The sequence below is a fragment of the Sitodiplosis mosellana genome, unplaced genomic scaffold (assembly GCF_009176505.1).
Source record: "Sitodiplosis mosellana isolate CC-2019 unplaced genomic scaffold, AAFC_SMos_1.0 Smas_scaffold_6167, whole genome shotgun sequence".
Taxonomy (NCBI): Eukaryota; Metazoa; Arthropoda; class Insecta; order Diptera; family Cecidomyiidae; genus Sitodiplosis; species Sitodiplosis mosellana.
Window position 1 is genome coordinate 547,061 of NW_022601408.1, and position 25,862 is coordinate 572,922.

Genomic DNA, 25,862 nt, shown 5'->3' on the forward strand with positions numbered 1-25,862 from the left:
TGGCCACAACACTTATATGACACACATTTTTATGTGTTTCAGTTCTTTGAACGTCGTTTCACCCCGTGCCTCAGTTCATCAATCTTCTTCACGCTCAATCTAGTGCTTACCCAAATTAACACGATAAAGACAGCTACAACGAAATTCATAAAATCGGTGCATTCGAAAGGAAAAGGGAGAACTCCACAAATAGACGTATCGCATCAACTCATCCTTCATCCATACTACAAAGTGAAATCCAATCGATAGACTGAAAACAGATCGAAACTATTCCATCTCATGTCGAAATGATGTGGCGGTATAGTTCAGTGTTCATCGCGAGACACACTTCATTTTCAACCTCAAGCGTGCTAAAGCAGAATAAAATTTTCTTGTTCTTTTCAAAATTTGATTGTACGCGAAAAAATTGTCTGAAATAGTTTCATCTAAATGGTATGCAATTTATTGTTCAAACAGACTGGTTTGAATAATAATTCTTGGAATAAATTAGTTTCCGGTTATTCTATCATACAGTATAACGTTGTCGAGGTAAATGCAATTTTATTTTCGAAAATTTCATACCTCAAATCATTTCAATGTGCAGAAGATGCTAGACAAAATTGTTCAATTCAATCCAAAGCTCAGAATTTAATGTTTATTTTGAATTTGCAACCAATCATAATAAGTTGAGACATAAATTTGTATCTTCATGAAATGAGCCGGTGCGTTCATCGACGTTATCCGCTGCGGCAAAATACGAGAAATCTAATTTAAACATATCAACGAGTGTATTTGGCTTTGGAGTCGTTCTGAAATGAATTGAAAATTGCCTAAAATTGACATCATTTAATTTTGAATTCACACATCAACAGAAACAATATTCCATGTACACCGATGACATGAATTACAGTCGTTAAACCGATTCGCTGCGGATAGGTACGTGCTCAGTCAAAACTCACGTAGCACAGTACCGCACGCCTAATGACTGAAGTATATATCACAGTTTGTGAGTGCCTGCGTTCATCACACGGTATTTGTGTTCGTGTTCGTGTTCGTGTTCGTATATAGTCGCAAACGAGAAGTGAAGTGGAGTACTATCATACACATACAAATTATATACACATCTGCATACATTTTCAGTACATCAATATTGCATTGTAAAATCGTTTTGTTTAGCAACGATTGCAATTTTTCTCGATTAGTAAACGGTAAATAGTCTGAAATATTTAATTCCGTCTTTGATTTAACGAAAAAGACACCAAAATCCAATAAATATTTACATAAGTTGTTTACATCATGCGAATTGCCACTGCTGTTGGTATTGCTACTGTCATTGTTAGGTTAGAAGAGTAGCTTTTTGTGTTTGATTTTTTACTTGATTCACTCCAGAAACTCGATGAGAAAAAGAATCAAGCCCAAGCAATCGGACTGAAGTGCCATTCGCAATTTAAAGGAAATAATCAATTTGCATGCAATTAAAATTGAAGACAAACAAGTGGTAAAAGCTAGCAAAATCATTTCCTAAAACAAGAGTAAAATAATAACAATAATAATAATAATAATAATAATAAAAAGAAGAAGTAAAGAATAATTAAACGTAACCTGTAAAGAGTTCTTTGTTGTGCTGTGCGCTATCAAATAGAAAGAGAGTGTTGGTTTTGTTGACGACAACTCATATCCAAACACAATAAAATTGCCCGGATTTTTTGGTCATCATGTTTCAGAATGTGAGTAAAAAAATGCCATCGACATCACGGCCAAGAGTAACTGGTAGTTCCAGTGGCATAGGGCGAATTTCGGCTAATACGCCAATGTCGGAACGCCAACAAATGGCTTTGCTCATGCAAATGACATCGGCAAACAATCAATCAGGTCCGTATTTTCACTATTTACCAACGATTTCCACGGGAATATTGTACAATTTTATGAGTTGAATTCATGCACTTGACATAACTTGCAACATAACATGCAATAACAACAATAATGTTTTGGTGTATAGACGCGGCGCCAGGGAACAGTGGACATGGTCCAGCTCGTTCGCGAGATCGTAACGAACGAGGTGAAACTGCAATGCATGTTGCAGCAATCAAAGGTGATCAAGAAGGTATCAAAAAGTTACTGGAACAGGGAATGAGTCCCAATGTTCCCGACTTTGCTGGTTGGACACCATTACACGAAGGTAATTTGATGTGATATTGCACGAAGGCAATGAATTAAGCATTTTATCATTATTATTTTTTTCTATCGTTATATTGCATGAAGCCTGCAACCATGGTCACTACAATGTTGCATTGACTCTGGTCAAAGCTGGTGCTAATGTGAATGCCCGCGGCCTGGACGATGACACCCCTCTTCATGGTGAGTAGTTTTCATGAATGACTAGCATTCAATCGGAATCATTTTATAAACGTTCGTATTTGTGATCTCAAATTCCAGATGCCGCCATCACGGGACAATTGAGACTTGTAAAAATGCTTGTGGAACGTGGTGCAGATCCATGTTTTAAGAATCGCAAGGGCAAAACACCTTGTGATGTTGCTGCAGCGGCTGTCCACAACTTTCTTATAACTGCTAGAGGTGCGTTTCATCTATATATTTCATCGATTTATATCGCATATCTTATAAAAATTATGCTTTGAATTGAAAAACAATCTAAAACTACACATAATTATTGTAATATAGAAGTGTCAAAATGGGATTACAATTATGTGTGTGTGAGAGAGAGAGAGAGAGAGCATTAAAACTTGAACATATCAAGTGCTTTTATCTTCCACGGTTTTCGTCACATTTTGTGCAGTTAATATAGATTGAAACATGTAGATTCATGAAATAGAATGTTTCCTAAATGTTTAGAATGGCAAGAAATACATTGGGAACATTTCACAATGCGCTACTTTGTTTTTGCCAATAGGATTTTCACTGAACAGACATATCAGCCATATATTTCCAAAGTGTTTCTGTGCAAAAATTTCGACTTTTTACATTCTCAATCGCTGTAAATTTTGAAACTAACAAAAAGTGAACGAATGTCCATAATATTGAATAGATTCAAAGAAGATTTCTTCTTTGGCGAGTGAATGTTGTTCCAAAATTCTGTATACATATTCGAAGTCGGTACTGACAGCGACATCTAGTATGCAATTTATATTTGGTCATGTCGTTTAGATACAGACATTATTTTGCCACAACATAGTTGAATAGCTTTTCATCTCGAAAATACATGGATCACTTATATCTTGCGGTTCATTCTATGTTTTGTCCAAATTAAAGTCAAATATAGATTGATAATAACGAATAAGATAAATGCCAGAATAAAATCATGTTCTTAGTATGAATATAAACATGTAATGGCATTAGTTCAACAGTTAACTGAATGGCGCCTCCATCAAGCTTTTTTTGTCTTCCATTTTGTGAAGAGTTTACACACAGAGACGAGAATATGCTGTGGTATTTGTTGAGTTTTGAGAGTTTTTTTTCCTGCTTCTGCACTAAAATAGCTATATTCGGTTCTCTGTTGCACTTTAATTCACCTTCTCTTTTCCACTGCTCATATTTCCGACAATAGTCTAAAATCCAATATTGAATAGTGTGAATTGTATGTGTAAGGGGAGCGAGAGGACAAGAGTGAGTGTGAAAAGAAGCTGAAATCTGTAGCATATGGAATTCCGTCATGCCCTCAGTTCAGTTTTGGTTGGCGTCAAATCATAAGAAATTGATATAGAATAGTGTCAATACTTGAATGTGAGAGACGTATGTATGCGTGGTGGTCGTTCATCACTCATATCGCTGTTACGTTCATTTTAAAATATCGCGCGTGATACCATTGGCACACGACGACCGACAGCGACAAAGCAGCGAATCAGAAGAATAAAAAAAAAAACCATTGAAGACAAACACGATAAAGTTTTCTATGCAGGGTGCTATGCGACTAATACTGGTGTCGCATCATAGTCTGCGTACGATTTACACTTGCGATATAGATTCAAAGACAAGCAAAACAACCGAACACCCTGTAGATCACCACAATGTGTTTTCGACTGTTGGTGATTGTGTGACCACGGTATAGTAGTGTCGTGAGTGCGGTGTAAGTATATACATGAGCGAATGATTGTGTATTGTGTGTTGTATTGAAAAAAATAAAAAGAACGGAATAACATAACGTAAAGACGGTGTGTGTTGGTGTAAGGTTGCTAATTATCTTTATAGCCGCAGTAATCATTGAGTGAGAGTGGCTTGCAATGGTTGGTTTTGAAATGACATCAAGTTTATTCATACCGAAAGACTAGAGGAGATCCTTTGATTTTTACTTCGATTTCAATTTTGGTTGAGATTGCGTTTTCGGTTCTATTTTTTTTTTCCATAGTTTTTACCGTAATGATGTAATGATCAGTTTGTTTGGTTACATATATATTATTTTTTTTCGAGTGAAAATTTGTTCTTCGATAAAAATTTACTTCGTCAGTTTCTTAATGAGTTGTCAATCAAGCGTGAGTTTTAGCAAGCAAAAGAGGAGAACCAAATAACAATTGAGAAAATAATAATAATAATAATAATATACTCATATGTATATACATATTTAGTTAATTAATAAATGAGTGCGCTCGGTGGTGATCGATTAATTTGTTTAAAATATTTAGTTTGAATCGAGATGGTTTTCTTGGTATATGCTTCGTATTTATTTTTATTATCATAAAAAAAAATCTGTCAAATTTTTCCGCTAGTTTTTCTTCACTGTTCAGCGGCTGAATTTGCGTACATTCACATGCACATCCACATATGCGACATACATCACCTACCTATACATGCACCCATCACACACAGTGTAGCGATCGCATACTGTGGACGGGTGTATTCTGCATACACGCGAATGTGCACATCGCGGTTTGCTATTGCCTTGCCATTAGTTATTACCATTCCTTGGCTGTTTTCTTCTTCTTTCTCTGCTTCGTTGTGACTCTTTTTTTTCTTCTTGCGTGTGCGATTCGTTCATATCTCTCTCTCTCTCTCTCTCTCTCTCTCTCTCTCTCTCTCTCTCTCGTTCGCGGTTACTGATGTATTTAGTGCTAGTGTGAGAGAGAAATCTGACTTACAATTGAATAAATGCTGAATTTCAACGCAGAATTTCGTAGTATTGGACCGTTTACACGAAACAGTGACTCAAGTGAAAATATATAAGAAAAATTGAAGAGAAATTACGAAATAAAGAGAACATATTCTCTCCATATTTTTTTCTTCTTCCAAAATTGAAACTGAGATGGCATACGGTAGCATGCAAACAAATACATGTGCATGTTGCTGTTTTGCTATTATATTTGTCATACTTTGTTGCCATTTACTTGGCACATAAATTATTCTTAGCTCAACTTAGAATGCAAAGGTACAATGATTTGTTAGGCATGAACTAAATGTAAATTAACGAATAAAATACATACACTAGCCAGTTACACAAAAATAGCAATGCTGATTTCCGTTAAACAATTAACTTGTTGATTTTAAAAAAAAAAGTGTTTGATATTACAATGAAAAGCCAAGCTCAAATATAATAAGTTTTTGCGACGACTTCAAAACAAAATGAAAATAATTGAGTATATGATTGACTGGACAGAAAAGCCGACCAAATTTAATGTGGTGTTATTTCTGTTCACGCACGTTTCTTTGCTCTTCTCGCTTTTGGTTAAATTTATTGATACAGTTTTTCTAAATTGTATTTACTCGGACCTAGAACGTCACAACTGGCTTCCGTATACTCCTATACTTCTGAATATAGTGCTTGTGTGCGTTCAGTATATAAACAGAAAAACGAAAACAGAAAACAGAATATTGACCGTCCCAGTGCCAATACATTTATGATACGCTGACTTCTATTTTCAAAACCACACAAACAAATTGAATTCCAATTTCGATGGCGCACACTGTGGCATTTGTATTGTTGCTGTCATAGCTTCGTGCCCATTTTTATGGCTCGTATTCACATACGACGCTTTGTGTCCGAACTTGATTCTTTCTTCCCATAAGATCTCATCCATCTTTTACTGAATCATTTCATTGGATAATTAAAAACGACACATTTTCTACCTTTCTATTGGCTTTTGCAAAGAAAATTCTTGTGTGATGCGATTGACCGCCTCACAAACCCGAATAGAGTTTTTCAATTTATAAATTAGTACAGAGTGTTTAACATTTCTTAGAAAGCCATTTCTGACTCCATTTGACGCAGATACACATGATTTTCAATTGTTATATGGTTTTTAAAAGGTCAATCTCTCTCTTTCTCTCTCTCTCTCTCTCTCTCTCTCTCTCTCTCTCTCTCTCTCTCTATTTGTCGCTGTTCGTCAAGCGTAAGAATTTACTTACGATGTTTTTTTACGTCCATCATGATCGGATTACCAGTGTTAACGCTTATGGAAATGTTGTTTATGTTTCATGACAAACTATCGTTCAATATAGGTCTTCCGTTAGCGTTGTATTACCAATTTGATGTGCATGGCATAAAATTCAATTTTATTGGAAACACAAATTGGACAAATTCGAAATTTATTATCAAAAAAATGGTGAAGTTCCCTCTCTCTCTCTCTCTCTCTCTCTCTCTCTCTTTCTACCAGAATTGTATCTCGCCCCTAGCTATTTATTCTATTTCTTCATTAAAACGGTACCAAAAAAACAAGACTATTCTTTCACAGAAACAAACACGAACACGAATCTGAATGCAAACATGAATACTTCAGGGTGTCAAAAGCATTTGTGCAAAACGAGGCAAGATAACAACAGCTGGGTTATTATTCGTTGCATCAATCATACATAATATACGTTAATTATGAATTTAATGTATAATTCCAAAGCATAACGAATCGTAATTTCGTGCAAATAGCATTTCTTTTTTCCTTCACCGTTCTCTCATTTCACCAAATGGTCAAGCTCACACCCATTATTACACTAATTTTTAGTTGCGTCTAATATAAAGAGTTCGGTATGCCCAATCAATCTTGCTTGACTTGTGGATATCGATTAATAATAAAAGTGAGTAATTTTGCTAATTTTGCAGCTTATTCGAAAAAGATATTACTAAACTCCGCTAATTTCGATTGATACATACTCGAACGAATAGAAAAAAAAAGATAATATTTCAATTGCGAACAACATTTAAAATTAATGGTACAAGCATGCGTTCGCATCCCGTACACCATATTACTTAGCGGGTTCTCATTTAACAATTCGAAACGAATGGGTACTAGTCATACGTTCGAGTTCATGTGGCTACTGCAACATGCATATGCACGTGAATCGAAAACAGATTCCATCGTCGTTGCTGCCAGTACAGCATTATATCGTGTGTGTGAATTGTTGTTTTTATTGCATACATAAATCATTTTCAGTCCAAGTGCGCGTTAACCACATGAAAATACAACTGAATTTGGTAAAACAGTCTGGACAAGATAATACACAGTGAATTGCTGCCTATGCGCTACTGCCTCTATCGCGTCGTCGATTATCTCTCGCCACTTCTGTGTGCATGTGCATGTACATGTGCAGTGCATTGTGCATGCCTTGTGTTGTGCACCGATGTATGCGGATATGTTTTTGCTCTTCATTCATCTCGAAAGTATTTATCATTAATTCATTAAAACGTTCGTTGTTGGAAGCGTTAGTGTATGTATGCCACGCCATCTAATTGTAAATGAACACAATCAAAAAAAATCCACACATAAACATATTCTCATCCGAAAGATTATTTGTTATTGTTTAATGTTTATGTTACAACATTTTGTGCACGGATTAATATGTGCCGTGAATGATGGTGTGTGCACGTCGCAAACAATGCGAGAAAAATACAATCAATGTTACTATACTATAATACTGCAAAGAAGCAAAGAATACTGTCTGATTGTGGAGTGTGACGCACATGGAATCTCTCTGTGTATATTTTTTCTTCTTCTACTTCTTCTTTTTATTTTGTGTCGTTGTACTTTTTCGCTCTTGCTTTCTCTAGTTTCCGACACTCTTGTCGGCTGTTCACACGCGCTTCAGATTCTAAGTCGAATACAGTTTTAATTTTCGTACGCGCAGCGAGGTAAATAGCTCATTCATTATTCGGCGGGTAATTCTCTCTTCTAATTATAATTGAAAAGAGGAATAGAACAACATCAAAAGCAGCAGCAACAGCAGCCAAACACAATTAAAGTGTGATGAATATTGGAATTTATTGCGAGATTAAATTTTGCAAAACTAGAAATTTATTCTATCACTAGTTAATTTGCTAGTTTTTTCTACATAAATTACGATCGATATTACGTGAACAATCGTTAGAATAGAATTTAAAAAACGACTTTCAAATTATATCTATTCTCATAATGTATTCATTTTCAAACTACAGTGGGCGCTCGTAAGCTAGAAATTGTTGGTTTTTCAACTCACTAAATTTCGGGACATTCCGATTTCCCAACCCGTTTTTGTACGCGAAAATTTCATTCTTCCTTGAAAAATAGAGACATTGAATCATCAAAAAACCATAATTTCATGCGCAAATAAATTTACCCGAACAATAAAATGCCCATAATGCCATTTGCTGCGTACTTTCAAATAAAATAATTCACTGTTGCGTTCAAACTTTTTATCGAAATGGATTCGATAGAAAATGAGCAAAGTTTGCATCATGATTTTAAATTTTGAACTTTATCTGCAGTATACACATTGTTTTCGACAGTCAACCATTGAATATTTGTCCCATTCCACAGTTAGGTGATGAAATGTCATAACTAAGTTAATATTTACAAACTTCCTTGAACACATTGATACGTGTTTGTATGTTAACGGCTCAACAATTTACCACTTGATTCGGTTCCACTTTTCGTTCCGATACAAAAACCCTTATCGAATGAATAACGCTGCGATATGTTTCTGGCATCCGATCAAATCACTTTGCACCAGATTTGCCGCAAAAATATATCCACTTAGGTCAAGCCAATATATTAGCCACATTTGGGCAATAGTAATATCACTGGAATATCCCATTTTCTATTAATAGAACGCATTGAATGCAAGCCTCAATGAATTATTATTGACTAGAATCAATACATACATATTTTAGAATGACGACAAACATGTATAATAAATTCAAAATTTTGAATGCGCCAAATATGTGTTTTCGTTGGAATTTCGACCAATGGTCCACTTTAAATAAGTACGGCTGACAATTTTAATTAAATTAGTCGCAACATTTTTAATCAAAGTGGTTTCATTCAAGATCGTTATGCTTGCAACATTCGCGTCCAAAAAATATATGCGTTATCAGCATTATTTGAAATGTGTTTTCAAGGAAACGATACTAAATTTGAACGAAAACTTAAAAGTTCAGATAATTAAATGTGTGTTAGCGTTATCTCACAAACACATACAAAAACCATTTATTTCAAACAAGCTGTCAATAGACTTTTCCCGCAGTTGAGCCTACCGATTTGTTCCAAGTGAATAGTCAATGAAATGAGAATTTATAAAATATACTGTCCCAGACAGTATTCAATATATTTTTGATTTCCATTTTCACTTGCGTAAGACAGCCCACGCTGCAGATTATTTGTATAGTGATTCTTCGGCTGGGTAGGAAAAAAGGCAATAAAAAGTTGTCAAAATCATTTATAAAAACTGATGAAGTAATATTTCATTGAGAACAAAACATTCTAATATTTCCACTGTGCAACCAGTTACGAGTTCATTTGAGACTAAAGTTGTAATCTACTCTTCGATTATTAGTCGGTATGAGACAGTGTGTGTTTCAATATAGAGATTTTTCCCCATACACAGCGAACGTTTCAAATCTTACTAATACGAAAATATTATCCATCGTAAAGTGACATGTCAATTCATATTCTTTCCATTTTGCCGTTTCTCTCTGCCATCACCCCATGTTCCGTGCATCAAGTGCCACAACGGACGGAACAGTTCTTCATTCACCATGGAAACGCGATAAAATTTGTTGATGAGAAATTAATGTCTATTTTTGTAAGTGAATATCTAATACAACGACATCAATAAATTGAGCTGATTTGCACCGTTGATATTTTCGCTTTATAATTGGTCGTGCGCAACACACACACATACACACGCACACATACATAGACACACCGTCGTATCTTCGCGATTATTCCAGGATTTCAATGCGGCTATGAATAAACATGGCCTACCGAACACAACGCTATGACAGAGAGCTACAAACACATATCTGTTCACACATGAACAGATTTCAAAATTATACATACATTTTCCAAACGTACAAACCCCCATTTATAAATCACATTCATTGATCTTAACACGGCAATTTCCAACCATATTTTCTGGCACAAAATATTCATTTCATGATGATTCAAGCAAATCGATGATATAATAATTAATTTGACAGAACATTCCTGTTGAATGGACACTTCGTTTGTTTTACAATTAGCATTGAGTCAGAGTGTGTTTTCGATTCAATAGAATTGAGAATATGTCGTCAAAATACTTCAATATGATTGGTGTATCATCGCATCCATGTTATTTCCATTGAATCAGAAATTGATTCTATAGAGATCGAATACACGTAGAAAGGGCGAATTATAATCCACATTAACACTGAAAATGTAAATACACCGATACACGTTATGACGTCACTCAATCATATATGTAGTGCTCGTGTCCAGAATAGATGATATTATTTTTATTTTTTATCTTCTTGTTCTTTTCGATAACGTGAACAGAAACGAATCGTTGTCTTGATCACAGCTAGAATAACAACAAGTAAATACGTGCCGCTCTAATCGAAAATATCATTTCGACTTTATCACTTGTCCAAATATTTTTTTTTCGCTTTCAATGATAACAAAGCCGATCCAAATGCAGTAACGTAAATTACAAATATCGCTTATGTATTCTGTGGAGCTGTTCAGCAATGATATAAAATATGAAAACTTTGCCAAAACATAAAGAAATCTGTAGAAGAGGTAGAAACTTTAACAAAAATTGTTTGAAACTAAAAAGATAAGGTCAAGTTTATTCTGAAATCAATTTTCATTAGCATTTTTATTAAATAAAAAAAATCAATTTTCAGAAAATCATTAAAATACAATTCGTTATACACTTCAAACGAGTCGACATAGCTAGAACGGAGTGCAATCAAAAGTGATAATTTTTACAATATCACCAAAGAATATACACTTTCCCTATATTAAGCCAAATTCACATTCTCTCGTGTGCAAAAATGTGTCTAAATGATGTGTATAAATCCAAATTCAATGGAATTCGATTCAATTCGATATATCGTTTCTAATGAAATATTGCTTGTGCCTTCACATTTCCTAGGTAATGCTCGATATTTATTTGATGTGTTACTTGTCGGCACGATTCACACAGGAAGCAAATGTTTCTAATTCGGCCAAGATCACAAAATTCAATGAGCCAACAACATTCAGTACGTTGAGTGTGTGTGTGTGTGTGTGTGTGTGTGTGTGTGTGTGTGTGTACATGTATCGTTATTGTTCTCCAAGTGAGTTTAATACTAGTTGATGTTGTTTTTGTTTTACATTTCAAGACGTGCACACGTTCTGCTTCCGAAACTAGCAGTGGGAGAAAGTAAAAACAGCAGAAACGCAGAATAATCGGCGACACGTCATCGCTTGATTTAAAATTCAAGCGAAAATTTCGCTGTAGTCAATTTCACATTTTCTGCCAGCTAAATAAATGGCAGCATTTTTCCTCTTCAAGCGCTTTGCGTTATTGTAATAATTCTGTACATTGTTAGGCAGTGTGCTGTGCTGTACTGTGCTATGCAATATATACATTGTCATTTTTCGTTGGATATTCGTTTCGTTTCGCACATTTGCCCGTAGTAAGGTTACACTTGCAAATAGAAACGACAACGACAGCACCAACACGAAATACAGCAAACGAAACCGAAAAATTCATTTCTGTGCAATAAAAAGATGAATGTGTAGAGACCAGTAAAGACTAAATAATATGAAAATTTGTTTTCAAATGTGAGGAGTGCGAAATGAGTAAATAAATATAAGTCTATATATGTTTTATAATGCAAAGAAACCAACAGAGACAATGTAAACAATGCGGTACTGTTTCTCTTTCTGTTTCGATTTCAATTTTCAGCTCAAAATATATTCCGTTCGTTCATTTCAGTTCTCGTTTTTTTTTTTCTTCTCTTCCTTCTGCTTTGTTCTTTCGCCTCTTTCGCCTTTTAATTTTATTGTTGTGTTTATTTCAACGAATTTCACCACCAAACATTGTTATCTAAGTTGAAGCTGTTGGACAGTGTGCTTTTTGCTCCTTCTGTTTCGTTTTTGCTTCTCGTTTCTCGTTTCTCATTTTACATGAACACTGTATTCGCTATGACAGTGTATTTTTCAAGAGGAATTCAGAACTGCATGTTGCGTCAAAATTTGTCGACCATGAATTTGGAGAGCGTTGAAAATTTCAAAAGTCATAACAACAAAAAGAGTTATTAATCACGACGGCTCAAATAAGGCTCTGGGCTGTAGTCATTTTTTCCCCAAATGGGACGACGACACCAATCTGTTAGTGACATCACTACCAACTGAAACACGGATTCTCGTCTAATTTTTGTTGTTGTATGATTCAAATTGTTTTACTCATGAAAACGCAACAGACTTTTCCAATTGCATTTTCATTCGAGCACATATTTCTGTTTATAGTTCATAGTGATAATTGGTGTGATTGCCATCAGTTTACTATATTAGCTAATTCGATGTTTTTTTTCTCTCTTTTTTATTTATAACCAATTTATAGATGCAGCTATCAGTCGACAACAACAAATGAAGAAAGCAAGCGACGGAAAGAAGTCAATGGACGATCATGATGAATCAAATGTAGCATCAGGCAGTGGAACAACGTCAAAAGCCGCATCAAAGGAGGAAGATGACGTGTATGAATTTAAGACGACGCCCAAAGATTCGTCGTCCAGTTCAGGCGATGATAAGTCAGATGGTGGAAAGGGATCCGATAAGTCGTCGGATGAAAAGAGTGATGAACAAGGAACGAAGCGCTCATACTCGGACATCGAGGGTGATGTTGATGATGAAGTTAAGCGAAAAAAGCGAAACACAGAAGGAACGTCAAAAGATTTAAATAAAACAGTATCAAATCGGCCAACGTCCCAGCGTCAAGAGAAGAATTCCAAATTCCATGGTGCAGCTGCCAAAAATTCCAATTTAACAAGTAAAAATGTGTCGACACTTGATCGAAAAAGCCCGTGTACAAGTCCAAAGCCAACTTCAACGAAAACCGATAGTGACGTTGAAATGGATGATAAAAACCTCGGATCAGACTCATTTGGCGCTGCTGGTCCCAAAGTACCACCATTGAAGATCGTTATACCACAGCAAACGTCAAACCCTGACCAGGAAATGGGAACTCGAAACGGAAAAAATATTTCAACGAGGAATAATGCGGCATTGCCATACGTTGTGGCGTCATCATCGAATAGCAATGATTCGGCTGACAAAGAAAGCGCTTCGTCACGATGTACCAGTCCATCGGATTCAACAAAAAGTGTGGATGAGAAGAAAACCGGCACCACAATGACCAACGAAGATCAAAAACAACAGCGAGTTTTACGAAGTTCAAATAGAGGCGGCTCTTCCGTTGATCGAGGCTCGAACAACTCATCACCTCAATTGCAGAGCAGCTCACCGTCACCGGCTCCGGTTACGCAAACGAGTACAACAACGACTGCCACATCAACCAATACAACATCGTCTGTGACAGCACGTGTTGAATCAACGAAACCAGCAACGCCCGCCTCCAGTTCAACGGTCGATAGTTGCCCAACCACATCGAACATGAACACAACTAGCCCAAGCAATCCATTAAATACAGAGACCGAACAAACAAATGCACCCAGTCCATCAGCATCATCGACGTCTTCAACTAAAGAGAGTTCACAAAATACAGCCGATTTGCATCCGCGAAAGCGAAAAATACGTGCTAGTAAAGATGAAAACAAACAGGTATGTCTCACCACTTTCAATGCTAGTTCTATCATATTTCGAATTTTGCATTCCAATGATGACATTTTTATTTCTGCATTCCTTTGATTTCAGATTGTTCCGAATACGAATTCATCATCATCTTCGTCCTCGTCCTCATCAACAACTCAATCGAATACAAACAATAACGATCCAAATGAAAGTACTACCAATACGGAAGTGCCACATCCACATGATCAACCCATCACCAATTGCTATCAAATGTACTTAAATATCCGAAAACAAATCGAGCGACGACAGCGAAATCTCTTTCCCGTCCAACCGAAACCACCACAAGGTTTCAAGGACTATTTGCTGAACCGTCGCACGTATGTGCTGGCTGGCAAAACAACAATGGAATCAAATACTGGATTCCCGATGAATCTATCACCACAGCTACGCGATTTATTTATGCAACAAGAAAAGGAAAGACATAAACTTAAAATGCAACACGTTGTGGAAAAGGAGAAGCTGGTTCTTTCGGTTGAACAAGAAATTTTACGGGTCCACGGTAGAGCTGCTCGCGCATTGGCCAATCAGTCTCTACCATTCTCAGCATGCACAATCCTTAAAGATGAAGAAGTTTATAACATAATCACTCCAGAGCAAGAGGAAAAAGACCGCAATGCTCGCTCAAGATACAATGGAAGGCTGTTCTTAAGTTGGCTACAAGACGTCGACGACAAATGGGAGAAAATTAAGGTAATTATCATATCATATCATAAGAATAATTGTTTTCTTTTATCATCGTCGCACGTTTTCTTTATTGCAAAACAAACGTTTAACCAATTCTTTCCTTTTTATTGCGATTTGTGTACAGGAAGCCATGGTATTACGTTGCCAAAATGAAGCAGAAAGTTTACACGCTGTACAAAAAATGGAATGGGAATGGAAAATGAAAGAGCTGATGCTGTGCGAGTACAAAGCACAACCCGTTATTGATGAAATTCATGTACCTATGGTTCATGTCAGTGACGATTTCGACCTACTTCCATAAACCATAAATGTATCGTTAATTTTGAACAGCATGTGATTTTATCTACGTTAAGAAATAATGTCAATTTTTTTATGAATAATGAACAAAGTAATGTATAACAAACGTAACTTATTGTTACAAATGTTGAAGTCCTAATGAATCGAATGAAAAAAAATCAATGCATATTTATGTACACGATGTGTACAATTTTTGACACTTGGCAAACTTGTATGTAGTTTTAAGAAAATAAAAAAAAACTCGTTATCAAATGTGTTTTTAGTATTTTTATTCTAATAGCTAAAAATAATTCCAATAATTCTGTTGCTTTATCTGGTCGGCCTAGTCTCCAATTTTGAATGTTTTTTCATTGGCCTTTGCGTTGACTTGTTTCAAGATCGTTTTCAAAGCTGTTCCTGGACCGCACACAAATGTGTCTGGAAATTGGTTGTTTATTTTGAGTTCGTACAAAACGTGTAATGTTTGTTCCCACTTCACCGGTCGCACAATTTGCGTAGGCAACTGTTTTAGAATGTGTGATTTGCTCTCATATCGTCTAGCAGTTGTATTTGAATAAACGCTAATAATTGGATCCTCAACATTCATTTTTTTCAACGCCTTAGCAAATGGTTCAACAGCTGACTCCATGAGAGCCGAGTGGAAGGCTCCATACGCAGGGATTCGTTTCATTTTATCCAAATTATATGTTTTCAAATTCTGACTGATATATCGTAGTGCCTCTTCACTACCTGATATTACCTTGCATTGTGGAAACAAATGATTTGCAATAACACAGTCCGGATTTTCGACGCCCGCATCAAAACACCATTCTCTTGCCTTTTCACATGCTAAACTGAGCTGTAAACTTTTGTCACTTTTATATAAAATGGTTGCCATCCCACCCTTATTCTTATCACTAGCCAGCTGCATTTCTTCCGCACGAACACGAACTAATTCAATGGCTACAATCCAGAATTTGAATAATTTTATATGGTTGTTTAGATCTCTGGCAAAAACAAAAATTGACAAACCTTGATCATAAGGTAAGGCACCAGCAAATACTAAGGATGTTATTTCACCCAAACTAAATCCAGCCGTTCCAATGCAACTTTCAATGGCATCCGGTCGATGTTTTTTCAGTAGCTCAAGACAGGCCAAAGAGGTAACCATTATTGCTGGCTGACAGTAAACGGTTTTATTCAACTTTTGTTCTGGACCTTCATTACACAGCTTCAGCAGATCATATCTGTAAATAGTGAAAAAAAAAGTATTGAATTTCTGTAATCTTTGCAATTTATTCTACAGACAAATTGTCGTCGATACAACCTAAGAATTGTGCTGGCAATGTCAAACAAGTCTCTGGCTTCAGGAATGTCAACGAGTGATTTGGCCATTCCAACGAACTGTGCACCTTGTCCGGGAAATAAGACTATTGTTGGATTATCCGGACATTCATCTGGACGCGAACTTGCTCGTTTTAATCCTTGACTTTGCCGCAAAAAACGTCGTCGATTTTCACTATTCTCTGTGTCATTTTTGGTGCTGCTGAAAAATCTCCGTGACTCACATAGCAATTTTACTTTGTGGAATACCTCTGTGTAGATTTGCCTTTGCATCATTTTATCGCCGAGCCAAAAACGAAATTATGACAGTGTTATGTTTATAAATTTATTTCAAATTGCTTGCGGTAACCTGTCAAAAGACACGTGTGTTTGGAATAGTGACAGATTTCAAACAGTGGATTGTTCATTGTCGGTAAAGTAGTATCAAAACACATAATTTAAAAGTCGACAAAAAGAAGTTTTATTTATTCATTCATTTACGTTTTCTATCACCAATGTGAATGGATTGTTGCCAAGCTTTTGAATTGATTGATCTCAAGATGCTTCTAAGCGCAACACCTGGACCACAAACTATTGTCCGTGGAAAATATTCTTTATGTCTTCGAGCATATAGCATGTGCATAGTTTGCTCCCATTTCACCGGTTTAACTAATTGTTCCGGCAATAGCTTCAAAATGTGTTCTGCACTCATGTACATTTTGCCACTTACATTGGAATACACTCGAATAAGTGGATCTGTTACGTGAATGTGCTCAAGCGCGCTTCGTACAGGTTCAACGGCTGGTTCCATCAAAATTGAGTGACAGGCCGGTGCATTTTTAATTCGCTTTATCGAACCGATTCGGAATTTTTTGAAATTTTCTTCAAGATATTGAAGTGCTTCTTCACTGCCAGATAGCACTTTATATCGTGGAAACATGAAATTCGATATCAAACATTCCGCTCTTTCAACGTTATTCTTTAAACACCATTCTTTTGCCTTCTGACAAGCCTCTATCACCCTTGAATCCGGACGGAAATAAATAGAAGCCATTCCTCCTTTGTATATTTCAGCAGCTGCATGAATTGCTTCAGCGCGAACTTGAACCAAATGTAATGCTAAATGGAATACACGTATTATTATTGAATGTGATTAAAGGTAGAGTAATTTCAACGTTTATTGTATACCATCGCCAAATTGCAGAGCGCCGGCAAATACCAGAGCAGTAATTTCACCTAGGCTAAAACCAGCGGTTGCTACACAATTCAACACGGCATCCGGCCTTTCTTCGCGAAGTAATTCCAAGTTGGCCAGTGATGCGGTCATTATAGCCACATGACTGTAACGAATATCATCCAACTCTTTGGCTGGTCCTTTGTTACATAGTTTTAACAAATCATAGCTGAAATTTGGAAGGAATCTCTTAGAATAAATCTAATAAACTGATTAGGATAGAGAAATTACTTGAGGATTTCGCTGGCATAATCAAATAGATCTTTAGCAACAGGTACATTCTCTAACGATTTTGCCATACCAACAAATTGAGCACCTTGGCCCGGAAACAGAATGATGGATGTATCCCGTGGATCAATCTTCGGTCGTTGAATGTCCATGTCGTTTCTGTCTTTTTTCGAGAGTATTGTCCCCTCGACATAGGGCAATGTCGCCCATTCATCTAAACTTTGTTTTGGGCTCGTCTCAACAAAAGCTGCCGAACTCTCTAGCAAGTTCTTTATCGTTTGTTTATTATTTTGTACAGAATTGTCTTCAATTTTATTTGTAACGAAAGCCGATCGATGGAAGTCACGACTTTTCAATTTGATACCTCTATTCAAACAATAACTTTTTGGCCTCGAAAGGCTTCCGCGAAAAATATTTGGTATCATTTTTGAATTATCAACCTAAATATTTTAACATATTGAACAAATCAACTAATCAGGCAATGGATATTCACGTCAAAGTTGGAGCAAACACATGCCATGAGTAGTTGTCAACTGTCACGTATCGGTAAAATGACAGTTCGATAATACAGACGAAAGAAATATTAACATCATACGGTATTTTCATGTTTTAAAAACTTTGTGTGTTTCAATAGATATAAAAATGGATAGTTCAAATGTTATGATGGAAGATAGTGTGGACGAATCATCAGAAAACGCAAACCAACCAACTGACGACGAATACGACAGTGATAACGAAGATTTTTATTTTGAATCGGATCACTTGGCATTGCGGGGAAATGCGGATTACCGTGCGGCTTTAAGAACAATAGTCATTTTGGAGGCTCAACGAATCGAGGCAGCGAAACACATTGACAGAATTGCCCAAGCACATAGAAGAGCGTTAGAGGACCCAGAAGAGTTTTTGAAAAAGTTGATATCAAAAGAAGGTCTGGACTTACCAGCACCAATAACAATACAAAATGTAAGCAAATCTTGAAGTTAACTCATGCGACCGTCTTCATTTATTTCGGTGTTTATATTTCAGGTTCCAAAAATCAAGTTTGAAAAATATAATATACCGAGTCCCGTCAATGTACCATGCACATATGAACCCAAGGCTAAAGAAGAGAATGATTTCACTGTGCGTGGAAGAGTCTTTGATCAAACAAAACCAGAAACATTCAATCAGGTAGTAAACATTTTTTCCATCAAATTGCCGTTATCCAGTATTTAAGAATAATATTAACTTTTGATTCAATAGCTGTGGACGTGTGAGGAACAGCGCCGCCTGGAAGAATTGCTGGTGGAATATCCACCCGAGCCGATCGAAATGCGACGTTTTGCGAAAATAGCCAAAGCATTGGGCAATAGAACGCCGCGTCAAGTGGCAAGTCGATTACAAAAGTATTTTCAAAAACTGCATGCGGCTGGATTACCAGTGCCTGGTCGTCAGCCCAGACGCAATGCCAGAATATATAGCTCCCGGAAAAACCGAATTGCGAAGCATATGGTTCGGCCGACGACATTCTTTCCATCAAACTACGTGCCTGTGAACATAACAAATGACGATGATAACAACGCCAATTCATTTTTGGATCCTAATTATTACCGCAATGGCTGCAACGCAAATAGCATGAACGACGGAGATGTGGACAATATAATCATTGTTGATGAACCTAGTGACACTGAGGTGAACGTTAGCATGAATGATGACGCGAAAATAGCTGCCATAATAGAAAGAGTAAAAAGAGACAAAGAAAGGGAACATCCCATCGAAACATCCATTAGTGAACACAATGGATACAAAGTAATACATTTAAAAAAAAAAGGTTTATGTTTTTGGTAGTAATATTTTCCATTACTTTTATTTAGTGTGACTATTGTGACGAAGAACCCATTTCTGGCACTCGATGGCACTGTATTACATGCAAAGATCAATCTAGCGATTATTGTTCAGACTGTTTTGTTACTCAGACGCAGGATGATAAACACCATTCATTCGATCACATATTTATCGGCTATCGCATCTCATCTGACTATCACGCTGAGTCGGATGTTGAAAGCGATGACGACGATGTAGATGCCGATGCAGACGCAGATGCAGACGCAGATGCAGAAGAATATGCTGATGATACCAATGAAGAGGGGTCGCTGCTCAATAACTCACCGGGCAATGTTGGCTTTGAAGATTCCATAAAGACTTTTTTTCGATAAAGACTATTTTCAGAAAAACAGCAAATCAAACAAATTAACATTTCGTTAGTTCTATCCGTGTATGGAATTTCAAAAACCTTATATGATCAATTTAGATATAAACATAACAATTTTGGATGTTATTCAGTTGATCTTTTGAAGTCAAAACTCTAAAAATTGCTAGAAGAAATTCATATTCCATGTGATAGCCTATAATAACTTCAGTTTAATTTGTTTAATGCAAACTCTAATGTGTTTATTCATTCTAACGGCCTTATTTGGATGGTGATAAGGAATGAGCTGTGACTTGATGATCATGAAAATCTAGAAAAACAATGAAATCCAATAAAAATTATCAACATTTTCGACACTTTGAAATAAATGCTTCGATTTATTTTCTATAAAATACTGTTTCTATTTAAATTTAAAAACATATGGATATTCTATATCCAGCTTTGAATCGACTAGGAAAATATTATTTCGAGTACGATAATATATGCGCCACATTTTATGGAGCTTGTTGATTTTGTTTTTGTTTCAATATTCTATGATTCTTTTTTGTCGGAAGGAATGACTTCGAATAAAACTTGAATCAGGAATGTGAATTTATCTGCAGAAGAAAACGGAACATTTATGGATTGAATACAAGTACAAGTACAAGTATAAAGGAATCTTAATAGGCTATCATACTATTTGGTGCTTACCCATTAATTTCGGTCGATATTTATAATAGACGAAAGGCACATAAAATATCAGCCCGGATATAATGAAACCTAATGCAGCCAAATATTTAGCTGGTGGTTGTGTAAACATTGGAGTTACTGAAAGGAACACTGCTACGGCCAATGTGAGGAATGGCACAACCAATGGCACTTTATATGGTCGAGGTAAATCGGGCCGTGTTTTGCGCAAAACTAATAAGCATATAACAGCAGCACCATAAAATACCCAAATCAAAAACGAAGCAAATTCAATCAAATCATGAACATCGCCCATTAAAATGAATATCAACGAAATGAGTCCCTAAAATAGTAGAAAAATTAAATTGCGAATGAAAGAAAAAGGGAAAATTATTGTGACTTACTTGAAGAGCGACGGCAGGGCCAGGCGTCAGCTTTTCATAGTGAATATAGCTCATTGGAGCCAAAAAATGTCCTTCTCGCCCGGCAACAAAACACAATCTAGTCACACTGAATTGAATACTTAAAGCACATCCAAATGTGGCCAATGCAACACCAAGCGGAATGACGAATGCAAACGGACCAAAAACTCGTTTACCAAATTCAACGGCTACGGCTGGTGAGGTGACCATTTCATTCGGTGTCAATACAATCAAATATGAAAAGTTCATAAAGACGTATAGGGCAGTTATGATGGGCACTGAAATTAGAATCGAACGTGGAATGTTTCTGAAAGCATTCCAAATAATGGTTAATCAATTGTTCGATCATTTATGTTCTACTTGAAGCTAACACTCACATTTCTGGTCTTTTTATTTCCTCTGTAACTAATGTTACACTGACCCATCCGTCGTATGCCCATAAACCATTATAAAATGCTAATGCAATATTGCCGGCATTTGTAGTGGTTCCTTCGAAACCGGAGCTAAGGTTTTTAGTATTCCCATTGAAGAGTTCATACACTCCGCCCAAAATAACTACTATGCACGCGATCACTTTTCCAAAGCTACAAAAATTATTGATCCTTACGAACAGTTTAACACTCCGCAAATTGATGTAGGTGACAATAACTGAAAGATCATATAAATATTACAGAGTGAGAATATAAATGAATTGAGATGGGATATTTTCTTACATAATACAACAATGGCCAGCAATTTTTGAAAGTGTTGTCTATACGCTTCATCCAAATTGTCGAATCCAATATTGTGTCGAATTGGTTCAATGCTGTACGTTATGCAGATGAGAATTAGAATTGCCACTTCTGCCGGTCTGAGGACCATCACATAAACCCAGTTGCATATGAAAGCGGGCAAAGGCCCCCAAAATTTATGCAGCTTACCAAATGTTTCTAACAAATAAGCATACTCAGCACCCGATTTTGGTACTGTGAAAGTAATGAAATTTTGAAAAGGGTTCATTCTAAATTTTAATTTTGAATGCGAAAAACGTACCAACAGTTCCTAGTTCGGCAAAACACAACGCACCTAGTTTTCATAGAAAATAAATGTAATCATTTGTATAGTCGATTTAATTGGATGGAATTTAATAAGAAGAGTTTATCTACAAACCTAGGAGTGAAACTATGCCACAAACCGCCCAGACAACAAGACACAAGCCAATGCTGCCGGAATATTTCAACGCCTCTGTCGGTGATACAAAGATACCCGAACCGATCATAACACCGATGATAATATTTACAGCGGCCAAAAGGCCTATATTTTGCTTTAATCCTACATCGGATTTCTCTTCTTTGATTGCAGCTGAATTTTGAAGAGACATCAGGCGAATTGTATAAATAAATGATAAAAATAGCATCTGCTTGATTTAAAAATAAATTCACGTCGTGTGGAGCATTGACATTGAATTAAAGAGCATTGATCATTATGGTGGTCCGCTTGATTATTTGAAATATTGCCTGTTTTTCATTTAAAAAAATTGCAAAAATTCAAAGTGTATGGCATTCATTTGTTCTCTATTTGGTCAACATCCTACTGCTATCGAATTGATTTATTCCATAGTTCGGCTTTGTTTGACCTGTCACCTTCGATTTGGCTGTACTACTGAACACTGTTCAATAACATTGAATAACGTTTAAACGATGACTTGATATGACATCGGATTCTTTTGTATTGCAAATTGCGCGTTTCGACCACAAAAAATCCAAACAAAGTGGAACTGAATTGTCGGCACGTTTGTAAAATTTCATTCGCTTTGTGAGTCCTTCATCTTAACGAACGCACCGGCATACAAAAAACACACTGAATAATACTGAAAATAACTGAACAAACCATTTTGTCAACAGACTAAATCTGAATGATTGAATGAAATTGGAGAGGAAATTGCCAAATTAATGGAATCGTGGTCATTGAAGTATTTGAAAGAGTATTTTTGTATTTTCATTGTACCGCCTAACCATTACAATACTAGCTGTCCCAAAAGAAATTTGCCGCGTCTAGCGACAAAGCACAAGTCTGGTTGTAATTATGAAAATAACAATTTAGATTGACTTATTGTTTTGGAACAATTTAGATATGTATATCGTAACGGAAACTACGGAATTCTTCCAGCCAATTTATATATGCTGATTTGGAATGAGCTATTGCTTTTGAAAGAGTTTAAATTTAAATTCGCCCACAATTTCATGAATGAAGTGCATACACATTTAAACATTGACAAACTTTGGCTCAACATGTGCTCTACAGAAAATTTTGATTATTACAAACACTCCAACTTCAGAAGAAAAATGAAATAAATGCCAACATTTACTTACTCATTTCGTTGTATATACTAGAACGTAGCTAATCAATTGATATGTCTTTAATTGATAATATTTGAAGTTCGATTGGTTTCACCACTCAACTACCGTTTTCATAACAATTAACACTTGGTATTTATTGCAACAATTTTTAATTGCTATTGAAATGTATCCATATTTTCAATGTGGTATTTGTCGTGTTTTCAGCTCATGCACATTTTCTCATCACTTTGTGCAGTATAAAAAAAAATGTATTCTACCGGTGAAGAGTGTGCTACAGTTGACGATACAGAATAATCTAAGTACAAAAAAATAAAATTAAATGTAGAACATAATCTATTCCTCAAGCACAAACTATATTAGATATTAATGCAAACATTTTTTCGGCAGCACAATGTTCAGTTGACATGGTGCAGTATGTTACGCGAAAAGATATTTGTAAAAATAATAATAATAAGCCGACGGTGGTAAAGTGGCTGTCTTATTATATTTCATTTTAGACGTATGCTCCTGATAATCGTTTCAGCTGAAAAGAATTGATAAATGGGCAGGAACAGCGTTATCAGTATTACGTTTTTACTTCGATTTGATGACGTATGTGTGTCGCTTCACTTGTTCGTGTGCACGCAAAAGTATTAAATGAATTGATTCACGTTTATCCACGAATTCAAACAATTCAATGAATTTCAAACGAATTTCGATTTCAATTCATTTTTGTCGAAGGAATCCGATTTCGTCGAAACAAAAACCAAAAATTCTTCCACACTTACTTGTACTAGAAATGCATTTGAAACATTGGAATATTTCACTAACGTCTACATACAATTGTCGGTATCGATAAGACTGATAAAAAAATTTCGTCAGCACAGCCCATTTGTATTAAAATTTTAAAATAGTTTTACGCAAAAACACACTTATTTGCCTTTGGTCTATGAATTGTTTTTTGCTTTCACTGAATAATTACATTTCATCTCCCCCGTAAATATACCTAGCGGATACTTAATCGTGCTATCATTTTTGTTGCGGAGAATAGTTAGTTCAAAAAATTGAATATAAAAGTGATTGTGGTTCTGCATATCTCATTGGAATAACAAATTGTTAAGATCAATAACAAAATGAATAAATATATAAACTAATTAGTACTATTTTGTTAAACACATTCTAACTTCTGACTCTTTTTCATTGAAAAAACCAATATTGAACATTGAAATTTGAGTTGAAAAACCAATATTGAACATTGGAATTTGCATTTGAACCAGCACCTAAGAAAAGAATCATTTTCAATGGAATGGTTAAGCCCTGTAATAATTCGAACAAATCTAATTCTAATTGAATAGATACTACTTATCATCAATTTGTTGGGCTTTTTTTTTTAACCGAATATTCAAATTGCGTGGTTCATCTCAAATTCCCTTGCGTCTTCTGTAATCACATGAAACGTCTGTTTAAAATCATTTGAAGCACATTATTTATGACACAGCTACGATAAGGCTACATTGTCTGGTTCAATTTACATGAATATTTGTTTATTTGCATATTTTGTTATTCATTGTTGGCATTATAAGACAATTAGTTAATCCTACGCTTCATTTGTAGATCACAGTGCATGTTTATGTACACAATACAGACTAGAAAATTTGATTGCCTTTTGATCATGTTCGTGTGTCGAGACACTAAAAATTGGTTCATTATTTTATATTTCAATTCAAAATTTATGTCATGTATAGTTTTGCATGGGTGAAATTCTGAGTTATATCTAAATTAAATAATTCCAGATGAGATCAGAATCCGTTACGAGATTTCACACAGAACATTTTTTTGATTATAATTTTTTTTTGAATAAAATATTTTACGCTATATTTGTTTTTATCAATTTATTCATAACTATGATTAATCCACCTTGATAAATGATCGTATTTCGTAGAGCCCAATGCAGGAATCCGATGCACTATGTATGACAATGCTATCGCTGGTCGCTGTGAGAGCACATTGACTTTGGTGAATGAATTCAAGTGTGAAACTGACTATCAAATCACATGAACGGGACGCCCAACCATTTCGTTCACATATTTTCACAATGAGACTTTATAAATGTCATTTCAAGATAACATGTGATAAATATACTTGCCAATTTGAACAAACCGTATCATAATGTGGACAGGGCATTGTGTAAACAAAAGATTTTTGTTATTCTCTCATATATAGCGAGATCTTTGTGAGCAATTTAAAGTGTATCTATTGCACGCACAATCATTCTGAGATGGAAATATATAGCACCATATTCGATGCCATCCATTGAGATGTGGCCGCCATCACTGACATGTGCTTAGTTTAGAGTCATATAAAAGGAATTGGCCATATTCGAAGAGATTCAACGAATGAAATACAGCAATTTTATAAGTGGACCAGGCCAGAATTATCAATTGATTTTCAGATTGTGCTTATCAGTTACCGGTAATTTATTACATCTTATCGGCCCTTGTGACAAATTTA

The 25,862-nt window shown here is 35.7% G+C and overlaps 4 protein-coding genes across 11 annotated transcripts; 2 read left to right on the forward strand and 2 right to left on the reverse strand.

The window, feature by feature from the left end:
• Positions 1 to 17: 17 nt before the first annotated feature.
• Positions 18 to 15,245, forward strand: LOC129575583 (ankyrin repeat domain-containing protein 11). Of its 7 annotated transcripts, none has more exons than XM_055459412.1 (9): positions 18 to 432; positions 852 to 1,187; positions 1,704 to 1,851; positions 1,979 to 2,158; positions 2,242 to 2,337; positions 2,416 to 2,556; positions 12,763 to 13,982; positions 14,076 to 14,702; positions 14,821 to 15,245. In XM_055459412.1, exons 3-9 carry the CDS (start codon positions 1,719 to 1,721, stop codon positions 14,995 to 14,997), a joined length of 2,574 nt encoding a protein of 857 aa, XP_055315387.1. In that variant the 5' UTR covers positions 18 to 432; positions 852 to 1,187; positions 1,704 to 1,718; the 3' UTR covers positions 14,998 to 15,245. The 7 variants fall into 7 exon arrangements, with proteins under 7 accessions (XP_055315387.1, XP_055315383.1, XP_055315386.1 ...); XM_055459411.1 differs by having other exon boundaries at positions 22 to 528; XM_055459408.1 differs by having other exon boundaries at positions 19 to 528; positions 852 to 1,851.
• On the reverse strand, positions 15,235 to 18,276 carry LOC129575589 (probable malonyl-CoA-acyl carrier protein transacylase, mitochondrial). Of its 2 annotated transcripts, XM_055459421.1 has the most exons (5): positions 17,761 to 18,276; positions 17,484 to 17,698; positions 16,300 to 17,414; positions 16,005 to 16,219; positions 15,235 to 15,935 (listed from the first exon to the last, which is right to left on the reverse strand). In XM_055459421.1, the coding sequence occupies exons 3-5, from the start codon at positions 16,590 to 16,592 to the stop codon at positions 15,316 to 15,318; spliced, it is 1,128 nt and encodes a 375-aa protein (XP_055315396.1). In that variant the 5' UTR covers positions 16,593 to 17,414; positions 17,484 to 17,698; positions 17,761 to 18,276; the 3' UTR covers positions 15,235 to 15,315. The 2 variants fall into 2 exon arrangements, with proteins under 2 accessions (XP_055315396.1, XP_055315395.1); XM_055459420.1 differs by lacking the exons at positions 15,235 to 15,935; positions 16,005 to 16,219 and having other exon boundaries at positions 16,753 to 17,414.
• Positions 18,277 to 18,307: 31 nt separating this feature from the next.
• On the forward strand, positions 18,308 to 20,337 carry LOC129575587 (ZZ-type zinc finger-containing protein 3). The gene is made up of 4 exons (XM_055459418.1): positions 18,308 to 18,720; positions 18,784 to 18,927; positions 19,000 to 19,545; positions 19,611 to 20,337. The coding sequence occupies exons 1-4, from the start codon at positions 18,400 to 18,402 to the stop codon at positions 19,950 to 19,952; spliced, it is 1,353 nt and encodes a 450-aa protein (XP_055315393.1). The 5' UTR covers positions 18,308 to 18,399; the 3' UTR covers positions 19,953 to 20,337.
• LOC129575585 (b(0,+)-type amino acid transporter 1-like) lies at positions 20,293 to 25,391 on the reverse strand. Its single transcript, XM_055459415.1, has 9 exons — positions 25,269 to 25,391; positions 23,385 to 23,667; positions 22,183 to 22,374; positions 22,066 to 22,098; positions 21,747 to 21,998; positions 21,411 to 21,681; positions 21,016 to 21,340; positions 20,636 to 20,954; positions 20,293 to 20,541 (listed from the first exon to the last, which is right to left on the reverse strand). The coding sequence occupies exons 2-9, from the start codon at positions 23,386 to 23,388 to the stop codon at positions 20,477 to 20,479; spliced, it is 1,461 nt and encodes a 486-aa protein (XP_055315390.1). The 5' UTR covers positions 23,389 to 23,667; positions 25,269 to 25,391; the 3' UTR covers positions 20,293 to 20,476.
• Between the last annotated feature and the right edge of the window lie 471 nt (positions 25,392 to 25,862).

Coding starts and splice junctions, on each gene's coding strand:
- LOC129575583 (XM_055459408.1), top strand. CDS start 1,695: ATGTTTCAGAATGTGAGTAAAAAAATGCCATCGACATCACGGCCAAGA. Junction 2,159..2,241: donor TTGGACACCATTACACGAAG/GTAATTTGATGT, acceptor TATTGCATGAAG/CCTGCAACCATGGTCACTAC. Junction 14,703..14,820: donor ACAAATGGGAGAAAATTAAG/GTAATTATCATA, acceptor ATTTGTGTACAG/GAAGCCATGGTATTACGTTG.
- LOC129575589 (XM_055459420.1), bottom strand. CDS start 18,182: ATGATACCAAATATTTTTCGCGGAAGCCTTTCGAGGCCAAAAAGTTAT. Junction 17,699..17,760: donor TATGCCAGCGAAATCCTCAA/GTAATTTCTCTA, acceptor TCCAAATTTCAG/CTATGATTTGTTAAAACTAT. Junction 17,415..17,483: donor CGCTCTGCAATTTGGCGATG/GTATACAATAAA, acceptor TATTCCATTTAG/CATTACATTTGGTTCAAGTT.
- LOC129575587 (XM_055459418.1), top strand. CDS start 18,400: ATGGATAGTTCAAATGTTATGATGGAAGATAGTGTGGACGAATCATCA. Junction 18,721..18,783: donor CACCAATAACAATACAAAAT/GTAAGCAAATCT, acceptor TTTATATTTCAG/GTTCCAAAAATCAAGTTTGA. Junction 18,928..18,999: donor AACCAGAAACATTCAATCAG/GTAGTAAACATT, acceptor TTGATTCAATAG/CTGTGGACGTGTGAGGAACA.
- LOC129575585 (XM_055459415.1), bottom strand. Junction 22,099..22,182: donor TGGCATAGTTTCACTCCTAG/GTTTGTAGATAA, acceptor TATGAAAACTAG/GTGCGTTGTGTTTTGCCGAA. Junction 20,955..21,015: donor GCCCTGCCGTCGCTCTTCAA/GTAAGTCACAAT, acceptor CTACTATTTTAG/GGACTCATTTCGTTGATATT.